The sequence below is a fragment of the Diabrotica virgifera genome, chromosome 7, assembly GCF_917563875.1.
Source record: "Diabrotica virgifera virgifera chromosome 7, PGI_DIABVI_V3a".
Taxonomy (NCBI): domain Eukaryota; kingdom Metazoa; phylum Arthropoda; class Insecta; order Coleoptera; family Chrysomelidae; genus Diabrotica; species Diabrotica virgifera.
In genome coordinates this window covers 160,728,494-160,745,321 of record NC_065449.1, presented here as the reverse complement: position 1 = coordinate 160,745,321, position 16,828 = coordinate 160,728,494, and the positions used below count along the sequence as shown (strand labels likewise).

Sequence of the window (16,828 nt, the reverse complement as noted above, 5' to 3'; positions counted from 1 at the left end):
AAAAACATTATCAAGTTTTTTATTTATTGTAACGTCCAAGATTTCTTCTTAATGATTTATTTAGATATTTCCATTTTTTGTTTAATTACCAATATCTGGACCACGATGTTACAAATTTCGGTACATATTTCTACTGATGATTAACCGGTAAAATAATCTAAAAGACGGAAAACATACCATGTTGATAAATAACAAGAGATGAAACTAGGAGAGCTGGGGAATTTAGCGATAGAAACTTATAAATTTACATTCTATTGATAGTTTCCCACCTTTAGACGAATTGGAGGAGTATGTCAACTAAAACTGTCACTGTCACATTGGTCGTTGCCAAACTCGTCCGATACGTCTAAAGGTGGGTATTGAAATATAAATTAAATAAGGTAAATAGAATATAGATTTATAGGTTTCTATCGCTAAATTTCCCACCTCTACTAGTTTCATCTCTTTCTATTGCACAACGTATTGTGTTTCCATCTTTTACGTTATTTTGCGTGTTATTAGCGCACTCATCATTTATACAAAAAAAAATTATTATAATAAATATGACCAATTTATAATATGTTTTAGGAAAAGTAAACTCTCTTTTTGGTGTGTGTGAGGCTCTGATGCCTCTTTTATATGGGCCCATGTATAACGCCACCTATTCTGCTACTATACATTTCATGCCAGGAGCTTTTTATATACTAGGAGGAATATTAACAGTACCTGCAGTAATTATATTTGCGTAAGTACTCATTTTTATAAAAATGTTCATGTGCTTTTATAAAAACATTATTTTATTAGTACGTTCTTTAAAGATAAAATATTGCAAAACCTCTAAATTTTAAAGAACCTCTTTAGTCCATGTGGTGAGACCGCTCCCGTCTGGAAAAATTTCTGATTCAGTTTGTTTGTGGATTACTATTCAAAAATGTCCCCTTTAAACAAATCTGAAGGGTGCCGGGCGGAATTTTTGGGCTGAAATTGTTTTAAACAATTTTTTTTAAAACAAATACAAAAGATCACGTTTTTTTGCTCCGGAACATATATTTTTAAGTTTTGTGGGTCATTCTAAACAGGAAAGGTATCTTATAAATTTTCTCAAAAATTGATAGTTTTCGAGTTATAGGCGATTTAAAATCTGAAAACTGCGAAAATACGCATTTTCGATGCCTCATATTTAAATTCAACGCCCCATATTTAAATTAAAACATTCAGCTTCAAGATTCTGAAGAGTGATTTTGTCTAACCTTAATTTAAACCGTTGTTTTTTAATTGTTAAATATATGCATATCCATCCGACTTTTTTGCCGGTGCGACGAGCTCTATTTTAAAAATCTCCTATTTTCCTCCAAAATTTTTTTTTCTAGATTCTTTGGGACATTCTAAATAAAATAAGTTTCTTGACATTTTTCTCAAAACTTAACAGTTTTAAAGTTATAAGCGATTTAAAATCTAAAAATGCTATATTTTGTCATTTTTCGGATTTTAAATCGCTTATAACTTTAAAACTATTAACTTTTGAAAAAAATGTCAAAAAATTTATTTTATTTAGAATATCCCAAAGAATCTAGAAAAAATATTTTTCGACGGAAAATAGGAGATTTTTAAAATAGAGCTCGCCGCACCGGTAAAAAAATCGGATAAACACGCATATTTTGCAATTAAAAACCAACGGTAAAAATTAAAGTTAGAGGCGATCACTCTTCAGAACCTGAAAGATGAATGTGTAGTCTTCAATTTAAGTATATGGTAACCTCAAAAATACTAATTTAAATATGAGTTTTTAAGCCTCGAAAATGCGTATTTTCGCATTTTTCAGATTTTAAATCGCCTAGAACTCGAAAACTATAAATTTTTAAGAAAAATTACGAGATACCTTTCTTGTTTAAAATGACCCAAAAACGTATAAATATATCTTAAAATCTTGAATGGGTTTCATGTGAGAGTTCATTTTAAATGAAGTAAAAGTCAGACTTACTCTCAATCTTTATTATAACTTCCGACGACCGGTTTCGCTCTTTAAAATTTGTAGAGCATCTTCAGGTCAAAGGTAACAAGTTACAAAATGCTACAAACAAAAACCAGAGTTAGGACATTGTCTGGTTGTAAAAGATGCTAAAGATCCATAAGATCAAGCCAATGTTGAATATCATACATAAAAGTAGCGAAATAGCATACCAATGCACATGCATGCAATCATGGGGGGGGGGGGGGGGAGGTAAAACTTCCCCCAAGCGCACAAACATGTGCAGAAGTATGCTATATATAATCATGCAATCATAACGTGTCGTACTTACATTCGGATACAAGGTGCTACCAACTCAGTATTCATTATCATGATGTTTCACCCCTTAAAAATTTTCTGTAATCTACTTGTTTAAAAAACAAAATAATGTGTTGAGTAACACAAGAATATAAAAAAACATGTTTTATTAACTTATTAGCCACTAATATGTTATAAAAGTTAAAAAATAAAATGAAAAAAGGTGTTATAAACAAATTAGCAAGTACCAAGCCATAATAAATAAAGTCAAGCAAAATATCTAAAAAAAATTAAGATTTAGTGAGTATAGAGTCTATATTAACAATTTAAATCAGTTATTTCAATAAAAAATGTCAATTTGATCTGTTTATAAAAAATACAAAAAAAAATTAAAACTTAAAGTACCAGATGATGACACCCCAATTCGACTTTAGAGCTACAAGTTCAGAATGATACTAAATAACCACTTCAAACACTAACACATCTATGCTATATAATATTATAGAAAGCTACTATGATGCACAGCTTGGTTACCAAACTTGAAATACCAAATATGTGATAAAAATGTGTTATGGGGTGCTGGTAGCACCCCACGTGGCAGGTGCCGGGTTAACGGGATATGGTGGAATAGACGGAGGATGCAGCAAAGGTAAACAAATTTATTTAATTTTTTTAAACACATTTATTTATTTATTTATTTTTATTTACCTTTTACCAAAAATTTGTTTACCTTTGCTGCATCCTCCGTCTATTCCACCATATCCCGTTAACATAACTTCAACAGAAACATCATGATAATGAATACTGAGTTGGTAGCACCTTGTATCCGAATGTAAGTACGACACGTTATGATTGCATGATTATATATAGCATACTTCTGCACATGTTTGTGCGCTTGGGGGAAGTTTTACCACCCCCCCATGATTGCATGCATGTGCATTGGTATGCTATTTCGCTACTTTTATGTATGTTATTCAACATTGGCTTGATCTTATGGATCTTTAGCATCTTTTACAACCAGACAATGTCCTAACTCTGGTTTTTGTTTGTAGCATTTTGTAACTTGTTACCTTTGACCTGAAGATGCTCTACAAATTTTAAAGAGCGAAACTGGTCGTCGGAAGTTATAATAAAGATTGAGAGTAAGTCTGACTTTTACTTCGTATAAATATATCTTCCAGAGCAAAAAAACGTGATATTTTGTATTTGTTTAAACAATTTCTGCCCAAAAATTCCGCCCGGCACCCTTCAGATTTGCTTAAAGGGGACATTTTTGAATAGGAATCCACAAAGAAACCGAATCAGAAATTTTTCAAACGGGAGCGGTCTCACCACATGAACTACTTGGAGTGACATGAAATTTGGCATACACATAGCTAATAAGTCAAAGAAAAAAGTGATATTGTGCCGATGTGTGCTTTTGCCCTGGGGATGACTTTCCCCACACCTGGGGATGTAATAATAATTATTACATGTACTTGCGCTTGCCAATTTTTTGTGTGACACGGTGACAGGAAAATACAGCATGTTTTATATGTTTGTTAATGGGTATTCTTTAATTTTTCCGACTGTACGCAACTTTTGTTCTATAGATTTTTTTCAATAAGTCAATACTTTTCGAGTTATTTGCGAGTGAATAATGTTCATTTTTCAACACAATAACTACGTTTTGAGCAAATGTAAGGTTTATCGTAAATAACTCAAAAAGTAAGTATTTTGTCTGCCTAACAAATAGCCTGTAAAAAATTGAAAAAAGTGGTGTATCTGTTAGGTCTCTATAGCTAGTAAAATCAGAGTTATAGCTAATGCAAAATAGGTTTACATTCGTCAAATTCCAAATCGAATATTTTAACCTGAAATAACCAAACAATGAAGCACTTTTTGGGTTAAAACTCATTTCAACTTTTTTGAAGTATTTAAAAAATCTTTATCTTCGTTTTGTAAAAAAAATTCTAGGATCAAAAGTAAACAAGTTACGCTTAAAATAAAGTTGGTTCCTTTACTTCGGTAAAAAAATCGGGAAAATCACCCCATAATTAGCATCTCAAATTAACTTAATGGTTACCTTCACAAGTTTCTTTATTCGTGTCTGTATTGTTTATATGATCTGTAAGTTTCGTCGGTACAAAGTACTTATTTTTGAGGGAGCTCTAGTTAAAAGGGCTTGAACGAGTCACTAATTACCAGTGTATGCAAATTTAGAAACACCAAATCTTTATCAATTTTTGTCTTACACAAAAACAAAAAATACAAAATATTCAGAAAAGCAAAGCCGACATTTTCGATTCATTGAGATTTTTGATATATCTAACAATTTTTAAGTTATTTAAAAAAAAAGCATTTTTTTTAATTTAAAAAAAATTATTTAAAAGCAATTTTTTTCAAAAATAACCACTTTGAATCGATTAGATACTACAGATCATAAAAACACAACATAAGTAAAGTAATTTGTGTAGTGGTAACGAATAATTTCATTCAAGTTGCTTAGGGGATGATCTTGACGATTTTATTTTGCCAAAACAAAAGGGACTAACTTTATTTTGAGCGTAACTTGCATACATTTCATGCTAGAAACTTTTTTTAAAAACAGAAATAAAGCTTTTTTAAACACATTGAAAAAGTTTTAATAAGATTTCCCCAAAAAGTGCTACATTTTTGTAAATTTCACGTTGAAATATTCTATTTGGAATTTGACGAATATAAACCTATTTTTCATTAGCTATAACTCTGGTTCTACTAGGTCTAGAGACATTATGCTTACACCATTATTTTTTTATTTTTCAGGCCAATCTTTTCTAAGTACATTTTTTTCGATAAAATACTTACTTTTCTAATTATTTGCGAAAAAAGGTCTAAAAACGTGCTTGTTTTGTTGAAAAATGAACATGTTTTACTCGCAAATAACTCGAAAAGTATTGACTTGGCGAAAAACCTTTATAGAACAAAAGTTCGGGACTTAGTTCCGACATGTATTTTTTCAATCGCGAGAGGGGGCGAAAATCACCCTCAGGGCAAAAGCACACATCGGCACGATATTAATTTTTTTCTATGACATATTAGCTATACAAATGACAACTTTCATGTCAATCCAAGCAGTTCTTTAAAACTTACAGCAAAACTACTATATGCGATTTTATAAAAATCCAGTAAACATTATCCTAATTATTTTTTTATTTTTCCTATGTTGAGCTCTGTTTTTCTTTCTAATTTATGTCGATCAAATGATTATCCCTAAAGTAGTGTTCTTTCAGATCCAGTTGGATCATCATCATATTCAAGGCTTTTTATTCCTGATGCAATGTTTTCCGCTCTTATTTACAGCACTCTGATTCGCTTATTGCGGCGAATCACTCCGCATTCCACTTATAGGTATATTGTCAAAGTTTGTTGTATATACCTATAACTTGGCTTTCGTTACAAGTTACGTTTCGTTACAAATTTTTTACAAATTCCAATTTTTCACTTTCAGGCTTTCGATATCTCTCATGACCTGGTCTTCCAATCGCTATGGGTCTTCTCATTGGTCTTTCAGTTTCTGGCTTCCATCTGGTGACCTTTTTAATTAGTAGCTTGTTTTTCCTTCTTTTCTTTCTATATAATATGTCTTAGCCGTCTCAGTTTCTGCATTTTAATAAATCTAACTACACTTGAAGCCGCTTATTGGGATAGCCTTCGTGTCAAGAAAATGTACCTATTCTTTTATAATCGGGATATTCTAATAACCGATCATTGGTAGCTAGTAGAAAAGTTTCGGGACCCCGAATTTCTATTCCTTCATCATCATCAATCGGCAATCGGTCCACTGCTGGACATAGGCCTCCCTTAGTTCTTTGCAGTGTTCTCTACACTGGACCGCTTGTAGCCAGTATTATATTTCTTAATCCGGGGTATTCCTGTAACAGATATATTACAATACGAGTACAATACAAAGCGGGTTTGCCTCTGACTATACCTTGTCTCTTCATTATGTCTCTTACTTCGTGGTTAATTTTTCTTCTTATTTCTCCGTTTTCTATTCTTATAGGGCCGATAATAATTATTATTCTTCTGAGGATTTTTAATATTCTTAATTTTTCTTCACCTCTATCTGTGAGGCACATTGTCCCAGTTACGTGTGTAACTACTGGTCAGATTGCAACTTTGTATATTTTCCGTCTAATTTAAAATTCTAAAAAGCCGTCTAAAATGACTTTTTTGACAAGTGGAATGAAGTAAACAATTCTGTTGTATTTAGGTATATGAATTTATGAAAATTCTTTCAATTTATCCACGAGGAAGTGGAAATTGTACAAAACGTTTTCGGTCAAACTGACCATCATCAATGTAAACCTGGAAATATGTAAACCACTTAAATTAAAAGCAAAAGGGTGAAATTTTGACAGTTGAATAAATAAAAAATGTGGTTACTTACGTCCATTGTACAAGTAATTAAAACTAGCCACTTCAATAGGTGTAAAAACCTCTAAATTACATTATTGCTACATTAGACATCAAAAAGCAGTTGACATTAAGTCGATGTCTTAAGATTTTTAAATTAACATGTTGATGTACTGTGGACTAATTTAAAAATCTTAAGACATCGACTCAATGTCGACTGCTTCTTAATGTCTAATATGTAGCAATAATGTAATTTAGAAGTTTTTACACCTATTGAAGTTGCTAGTTTTAATTAATTATACACTGGACGTAAGTAACCACATTTTCTATTTTTGAACTGTCTAAATTTCACCCTTCTGTTTTTAATTTAAGTGGTTTACTTATTTCCAGGTTTACACTGATGATGGTCAGTTTGACCGAAAACGTTTGGTACAATTTCAACTTCCTCGTGGATAAATTTTCAGAATTTTAATAAATTCATGTACCTAAATACAACAGAAGTGTTTACTTCATTCCACGTTGTTTTATCGAAGGTAGGTATACAGCCAATAACAGGGTTTACCCTTTTTATACTTTTTTGGCCTTTTTCATTAAAAGACTGCTTCTAGTGTGCTACATTATTTTACAATATGTACCTATTTGTTATAATTTTCCCTTACCATTTGATTAGCATTACTAAACACAGTGCCGGATTTAGGGTATTTGCGGTCCTAGGGCAAATTACCCCGAGCGGCCCCCGACAAATTCACGATGATGTAATTAAAGCATAAAGACTTAATAATAATCATAATAATTAAAACGTTTATTTCAATTTTACTTTTTAAAATTCGTAATACAAAGTATAACATAAATGAATAGAAATGCCTCTAATGTTCTATTTGAATACGGACATAAAGAGGTTGAAATGTATTTACTAATTAAATAATCTTGGTTTGAAAATTTGGCTAAAACCCCAAAACAGCTCTAACAATTTCTATAGGCCCAGCCCTAGGGATTTTGCCGCCCTGGGCGAGATCGACGACTGCCGCCCCCTCCCCCTTGGTAGACGTAGACCCATGACTCACCACCTTCCTTCACCGATCGCCAACTTAAACCACGATTGTATTTTTATTTATGTGTGCTTTGTGCTAAATTATTTAATACGCCATTTTCCACTTTATTTGAACGATACACGCTTAAAAACACATCTATTTGCAATATTTTCATGAAATTTTACTACATTACTGTAAATTAATATCTTTTAATATACAAAAACTCACTATCCATATCCATAATTACACACTTACTTTTATAAGTAAGTGAACTCTTTGTTCCTTGGCTTGGGAAAAAAATATTTTAATAATTTTCCAAGATCCAGGGACTCAGCTATTTCGTGTTAAATAGAGATTGTCGCTAGAGCACATCTTTTGACTAATCAAAAGTTAAAATATCCCATAGTCGTCACATCAATAATGTTACCTATGACAGTAGTAGTGTCATCAGTAGCTGACATAGATGCTGATGATTGTCTCAAATGACTGTCGTTGGACTGAGAGGGGGTGGCAGCAGACGTGGATGCAGATGATAGGCCTAGGTCTGGGTAAATATTGACAGACTCAAAGGGAGCGGCAACCGCTGTATGTTCTCTAGGTTGATCAATATTGTCAGAATCAGTGTGTAACGGCCTTAAAAATTTACCTATAAAAATTTTAAGCCTTTTTGTTTCAATCTCCTTCTCTGCCCTCTTTTTTTCTGTACTGACTACCAGAAAGACGTTTTCTACCATCCATTAAACACATACGTAAACAATTATTTTTATTAACAATAAACAGTTAATATGTAATATCCTGGGAGGGGTAGTTCTAAACCCACAATTCTTATGCGAGGAAGAAGAAGGCGGTGTTGTCGATTTTCTGTCGAATGAGCCTTGCAATTGTTATTATTTGACTTATTTAATTCTCGTTTTTACAGTTGCATTTTTGCGGCTCATATTCCTAATATTGATTTTATTATAATATTAAAAACATAATTTATTATTTCTTCAATTTCAAAAATTGGCCGTGTTCTAAAATTTGCCGCCCCTAAATTTATCGCCCTGGGCAGCCGCCCAGTTCGCCCACCCCTGGGGCCGGGCCTGAATTTCTATATTTATCGAAATTTCGAAAACGAAAATTTATAGAAATAATTCTCTATTTATAGAAGCCTTTAAGATGTTGGTTTTTCGAAGGATGCTGAAGATCTCTTGGACATATCACGTGGCCAACAACGAGGTGCTCAGAATAATGGAGACTGAGAGAAAATTCCTAAATATTGTAAAAAACAGAAAAACGAGTTATCTAGGAAATAATTTACATATTAGAAAGATACAACTTTTTATAATGGAAGGGAAAGTGGAAGGAAGAAGAGGTTCAGGAAGAAGAAAATACTCTTGGATGAAGAACGTGAGAGACTGGACACGCATGGACACACATTCGATACTAAGAACCGCTCAAGATAGAGAACAATTCGCTGTAGTTATAGCCAACCTTCAGTAATGGAGAAGGCACCTTAAGAAGAACATAGAAAATATATATATAATTCAAAATGTTAGCAAACAGCAGTTATTTGTAAAATTATTAATATTGCTAAAATGACTATATTATAAATAATTAGTATTGTAGTTAATTGTTAAAATTAAATACCATTTTTCTCTTCCGGAGGGAAAAGTACAGATGACAACAAAAAAACTAAAAAAAGCCGAGTTGAAAAGACATTATATGTAAGTTAAAGATCAAGCAAAATAATATGAACTGTACTAGTAATAGGCTACGGTACTGAAAAATAAAAATAATAATGCCTGGTTGCACCAACAAATCTTAAGCTCCAGTTTAACCCTGCTCAGCTTATAAATAGGGCCGATTTAAGTGTCACATACGTTGCACTATAATTTTCAATTCTTATCAATACAATCCACATGATAATCCATTGTGGTAAGCTTAAAATTGATTTAAGACTCAATGGTGCAATGCATATGTTTCGTTAATGCACGTCTTAAGTTTAAGATCTGTTGGTGCAACCAGGCATAAGAATACAACAAATAAACTTCTAGATCGTTCAATTCATTATTCATTATTCTCTTATAATAAATATCATATTATCTAAACTCTAAAAACTCACTTTTCTAAATTTTTTGGCTGCAAAATCTTTATTCAAATTTTTAAAGTCTAGGGCTTGAAAAAGCTCAGCATTTGAAACAAAACTGACCGAACTAGACAATCTAGAATCTTAGTAAGAAGTCGAGTTACTCAAGTAGTTTTTAATTATTTTCAATACGCTGAATGATTTTTCTCCAGATGCATTAGATGTCATCATGCATAGTAGAATGCGCAAAGCCGTGTCCATATTCGGAAATAATGTTGTTAACTGTTTTTCGTGAATGATTTTCAGATACTCCAAAAGTGTGTTTCTCGGAGGCTTGGTAATCTTGTTGTCAAGAGGTTCTCTTTCTTCATTAAATATACCTTCAACAAAGCATTTGAACTGTACACGCTCTTCTCCAAAGTCGCCATCTATGTCGATTCGATACTTTTTAGTCAAAATAGTAACGTCTACCCCGATTTCTTCATTGGAAATAAATGATAAGTTGTTTTAAATCCATATTCTTCATTAAGACTGCAATAAACTTCGGACCTTTCATTCAATTCTGAATAAAGCTTGTCAACATTGAATCTTTAAGTTTTTTTGCCATTAAGGTGAGTTTCAGTGGATTTATCTTCTTTGTCTTAGCCAGGGAGAGCTTTTATTTTCGGGCGTCTTTTTATTTCAAGAATACAGGTTTCATTTTTAGACAACTCTTTTCCTCTTTTTTCATAGGAATCAAAGTTGTCTCTCAGACGCATACTGATTTAGAGATTTGTATGTTGCAAGTCACATTCAAGTCTGTAGCAGTTAATGTTTTGCTTTGTCAGAACGTTGTAAAATACCGTACTACGTGTTTAGTAGAATAGCCATTCTCGTATTTGAAAAATTGTTTATTGACTTCAATTAAATTAGTAAAATTTTTTTACCAAAATTTTTTTTTTTTACAAAACGCTGCGGCCCCCTTTTGCTTGCGGCCCTAGGCCGCGGCCTAGTCGTCCTAGTGGTAAATTCGGCACTGACTAAACACCAAACAGTGTCGTCTTCTTTTATGTGATACAACACTAAACATCAAAAGGGCCATTCAATAAGACGTGATTTTTTAAGTCTTTTCATATTTGTGTCTCCACAATTGCAGTAAATTGTTAAATAACTCTTTGAATTGTTTTTGTATGTGTTTGTTTCATAATTCAATATTACCTAGCTATTAGCTAACTTATTAGCTAAGGGGTTCCTTTATTAAAATTGTAAGAATTGCTTAATTTTTATGATAATTTTTTAAATTTGCATTTCTTGTATATTTCTTAAATTTATTCTGAGTCAAATATGAAAAATATTTTCTCATACATACATAGTTATAAGTTATAAGGATTAAAAAATAGTTTTTTTCTCAATTAGTTCATCAATCTACTTTTTTCTTTCAAGACTGTAACTTCCATAATATAGAATACATCATTAAAGGAGATTTTAGTTAGGCTGCTTGTAAACAGATGTCGCTCAAAGTATAATTTCTTGAATATTTTGAAATATTTTGCTATAATAAAAAACTTATTAACACAATTAAAGCAGTTCATTTTAGTAAAAATACAAATATTTAATATCTTAAATTTAATAATATGAATGTATATGAATGTAGCAAGTCATATTTTTATATTGTAACAATAATTTAATTTGCAATAATTTTATGAAGTACCTACAAAAAAAATATTTAATTATTAATGTATACAACTAGACATATTGAAAACATTAGCAATTCATTATTTGTATTCATTTTTCAATTTTTCTCTTTATTAGCTTTTACATATTTCCTAATTCATTTTTAAATACACCTAGTCTGGCTTTGCGTCTATAGATGGCACAAGGAAATATGAACGACATTGTTAAATATCATTTTTTGAGATTACACCACACCAAAAATTTTAAATTGCAAAGAAGAGATAGATTCTTATCATTACAAATATTCAAGCAATACATTTAAATACATCTGTACATGGATACCTAATTAATCAAGATACTAGGGTTTTCATACCTACCTCTTAACTGAATTCGGTGTATGGATTAGGGATGGCAAAAATAAATTATATGGCAAAAATAAATATATCGGAAAAAATATATCGATATCTATATGCAATCAATTGGTATTATATTCTTGTATAATTAAACAAGAATAAAAAACCGTTAAACGCCGTAAAATTAGTGGCGCATACAATATTCCAGCTACAAAAGATCTGATATGAATATTACGTGGCGCGAAAATTTATTTTCATTTTGATGCAAAATAAAGTTCTAGCTTTATTTTAAAATATTTTGTCATAATATTTGCTAAATTTGAAGTAAAACGCGCCACAAAAGAGTAACTTTGCTACAATTTGAATTTTGAAGCTCTTTTGTGGCGCATTTACTTCAAATTTAGCAAATATCATGAAAAAATCTTTTAAAATAAAACTAGAATTTTACTTTGCATAAAAATGAAAATACATTTTCGCGCCACGTAATAGATATTCATATCAGATCTTTTGTAGCTGAAATATTGTGTGCGCCAGTCATTTTTAAGCGTTTAGCAGTTTTTTATTTTGTATCAGGAGTTTTTCAAAGTTATTTATAAATTAAATGTATGAAGTTAAATGTAATGTTTCTCGATTACACGTTAAGCTTTATAAATGGTCGTCTTTGTCGCATTATCTCCCAAAAATGATATAGTGTACATCGAATGTACACTAAATATTTTTCATTCGAAATTGATTGAAAAAAATTTAGCGTCGTAAGCACTACAACTACATAAACCATTTCGGGGATAATGGTTAATTGGATTATACTTTTGTAGCTTAATAACTTCTAAACGGCTTAACCGATTTTGATCACTAAACATGAGTTTGAAACGTACTGACAAGTAGTATCTGATGCATCTAAGGTCAAATATGATAACTGAAAATATTAGTGAGCTTGAAAAACTGTTCCCATAGGAAATAGTTTTGATTATATTTATGAAGCCTATAACTTAAAAGTTCGAATTTTTCCGGATATGAGGTATACACCGTTAGATGCTCCTAGAGCCCTTCCGCAAACGCTTAGTTATTGGCCCAATTCGTAGGTTAAAATTTTCAGGAATTATTGTCGAAAAACCAAAATTTTGAAAGTTAAATTTTTCAGTTTTTCGGCTATACAGAGCGGTGTGTATGTCTGATCCTAACGTATTAAACACAATTTGAAAGATTAACTCAACGTTATTGATTTGGCGTAATTGCGGTTCTCCTGTCTCTTCTTGAACCGGAGATATAATATACCCCCCAAAAATATGCCGTTTTTTACCTACCAAGTCCTATAGCTGGTTTATTGGTGGACAAAAGTCACAAACTACACCGGTTCTAAATCGGCCCTGACCCCCTTTTCAAACGCAGAAAAATAAATTCAGATCGGTTTAACTTTTCCACATACATACATGCATACTGGCGTTATCGAAATGCCTCCCACTTTTTCAGGTAAATATTTTCATACATGAAATGCCTCCCAGGTTTAATCGAAATGCCTTTGTTTCGTTAATGATTTAGGCTGATATTTTGTCTATTTAATCTCTGTAAAATGACACAATGTTGCCAAATCGTAATTTAAATGAGTACTAAATAGGTAAACTAAATAAGTATGTTTTGTTTGTTTATATTCTCTTTTGTACACTAATTGGCTAAATGCTGTATAAATACTTGAAAGTTTATTAGCTCTTGCATCAGTCAGTTTGTCTATTTCAAGCTTGTCAGTTCGTCGATTTCAAGATCAAATTGTGTTTCAAGTCATAACATCGGAAGTAATGGAATCAACAATAAGTGTCAGTCAAAAGGGCCAACCTTCACTATCAATTGATGGTTATACATTAGGTTTTCAAAAAATGTTTGCCAAAGATACAGTAAAACGGTGGATATGTACTAAAAAAATGCAAAGCGTTTGTGAAAACACAGGGATGTGAAAATACCATAATTGAGTCAATATTATCATAACCACGAGAAGTTGTCTGCCGAAGTTTACAATAGAAAAGCAGTAAACAACTCAATAAAAAGAGTAGCCGTGGAAGATCTCAGCAAAAAACCAATGAAGCTCATCTGTAAAGAACTTAAGAAAGACAAATATAGAGACATTTACTATCAATGATATTAATAGGGTTAGACAAAATTTATATTATGCTAGAACCACTAATTCTTTAATTAAACTTCCCAAAAATATATCTGAATTTCATAAACCTCTTGATTCATCTTATATTATTACAAATAGAAACGAAAATTGTATAATTAAAAATGACAAAGATAATCATATTGTTCTATTAACATGTTTTTCAAAATTTCGTTTTCTTTCGACTGTTTACAATTGGTATGTTGACGGAACTTTTGAATACTGTCCTCGTTTTTTTACTCAATTATTTAGTATACATGGCTTGAAAAATGGACATTATATACCTCTTGTCTTTTGTTAACTTCAAGATAAAAAGTCATCTTCATATTATCTCGCTTTTAAATATATCATAGAAGAATGTTTTAAAATGAATTTTCCTGTATCCAAATGTATTGTCTAAAATAATAACTTCAGACTTTGAAATTTCCATTCATAATAGTAACCGTATGGAATTTCCTGGCAGATCTTCATTGATGTCATTTTCATATGGGTCAGGCATGGTATAGAAAGGTTCAAGCACTGGGCTTAGCTCCAGAATAACAGAAAAAGGTGTTCACTCAACTGAAACTACGCATTTTCTTATTTATATTTTTGGTCTTTCATTCTTACATCCTAAAGATGTTAGCGATTTTTGTGCTATATATTTGGCAGAAATTAAACCAGTCGATGAAAGAATCACCCAGTTTTGTGATTATCTTGTTGATAATTACAATTACATATCTGAAAATTCGACATTTCCTCCACATTTTCGGCTGAGCACTTTTTATTCTTTACGAAGAACCACAAACTCATGCGAAAGTTTTTACTCTTAAGTATAATTTTTATTTATACTGCCCTCACCCTAACATTAATAATTTTATTGATATCATTTTACAATTTCAAATAAATACCTACATTAAAATGAATTCTATTTCGACACCAAAAAAAATTGGTGCGGAAAGTACAGCAAAAATACATTTTCTAAATGAAAAAATTTTAGAATTAAGAGAATATAAAATAAATAGATTAAAATTTGTCAAAATAGTATCATATAAATTTAGGAAAAATATTTTGTAATTTTATATTTCTATACACATTTTGTTTGTAATATTTTCAGTAGTAATGGCACAAGAGCTCTAAAATTCTATATTAATTTTATAGATCGAGTGCAATTTGTTGCGATTATTTCATGAATAAAACTGTTTAACACCAAAATTTTATTGTAATTTATTTATGTAAGTACAAATTAGTACAATTAAATACACAGTTGTTATAAATATTAATTTGACGGTTGAAAGTCATCACTTTTATAATTTTTAAAACATTATAATAATAATAATATCGTATGGCATTTTTGCCGGGGAGATCCTTTCGGATAGTTCCAGCGCCAATTACATCTTTAACCCTGTTTCAAGTAACTAGTGTCGATGTACACTAGCCCAGGGGGACCGACGGCTTAACGTACTCTCCGAGGCACGGTGAGACGGCTCGTGTCATTATTGGAAATGAAAATGGCTTGTCTTTGGCAGGGATCGAACCCACGTCTACTGGCCTATGAGGCCAGCGTTTATGCCGTTACCCACGGCCGCTCACAACATTATTTTATAACAACATAATTAAAACATTATTTGTCATTAATGTCACTGAATGTATTTTTTCGTAGCAACGAAGGGCATCTGACGTAATATACTTGACGACGGGAAATTATCAGTAGTAATTGCACAAGAGCTCTGAAATTATTGAATTTTTCCCGAGTGACACTTTGACAGTTTTAATTTATGTTTATGTTTATTTGTTTATTCTATAAACAAATTATGTTTATTCTATAAAAATATTCTATATTAATTTCAGAGGTCGAGTGCAATTTGTTGCGATTATTTCATGAATAAAACTGTTCTATATTAATTCTAATTAATTCTTATATTAATATTCAAAAATTCTATATTAATTTCAGAGGTCGAGTGCAATTTGTTGCGATTATTTCATGAATAAAACTGTTCAAAACCAAAATTTTATTGTAATTTATTTATGTAAGTACCATTAAACACACAGTTTTTATAAATATTTGACGATTGATTGAATTGATTGAATAGTCATCACTTTTATAATTTTTAAAACATAAATTATTGCCATGAATGTCACTGAATGTATTTTTTCGTAGCAACGAATTGCATCTGACGTAATATACTTAACGACGGGAGATTATCAAAAATTATTGATTTATTTCAGATTTCTGTAGCTTTCTATTGGTCAGAATCTCCTATGAATGAAATAATCAGTAGTAATTGCACAAGAGCTCTAAAATTTTATATTAATTTTAGAGATCGAGTGCAATTTGTTGCGATTATTTCATGAATAAAACTGTTCAAAACCAAAATTTTATTTTAATGTATTTATGTAAGTACAAATTAGTACAATTAAACACACAGTTGTTATAAATATGTATTTGACGGTTGAAAGTCATCACTTTTATAATTTTTAAATCATTTGCCATCATTGTCACTGAATGTATTTTTTCGTAGCAACGAAGGGCATCTGACGTAATATGCTTGACGACGGGCAATTATCAAAAAAGTTATCAGTTTAATTTAGATTTCTGTAGCTTTCTGTTGGTCAGAATCGCCTATGAATGAAATAATAAAAAATTATCAATTTAATTTATATTATTGGTCAGAATTTCATATGAATGAAATTATCCAAATAAGTTTTTTGTGATCTTATTTTTCATAAATCTATAAAATACTTATTATATTTTTGTATTTTGTGTCAAATTATTAATAACAAAAAATAATGGTTATTAAAAGAAGTGAAAACAAAAGTTTCCCATTGTTTTATTATTAACTTAAGTTTTCTGATTCAGAAATTAAAAAAATCAGAAACGTTTTGGGTTTAGAATGGGAGAAGATTTTTATATAAAAATATGTTTTACAATATTTCATCTAACAATAAATTTATTAAATATGAAAACGTAAA

The 16,828-nt window shown here is 30.9% G+C and overlaps 1 protein-coding gene across 2 annotated transcripts in view; it reads left to right on the top strand.

Annotated features, from left to right (window-relative positions):
• The window catches only part of LOC114331904 (proton-coupled folate transporter), a 299,851-nt gene that overhangs the window by 269,636 nt on the left and 13,387 nt on the right, over window positions 1–16,828 (top strand). For both annotated transcript variants that reach the window (XM_050656582.1, XM_050656581.1), the window contains exon 6: window positions 568–724. In XM_050656582.1, coding sequence (XP_050512539.1) covers window positions 568–724 — 157 coding nt within the window. The remainder of the gene's footprint in view (window positions 1–567; window positions 725–16,828) is intronic.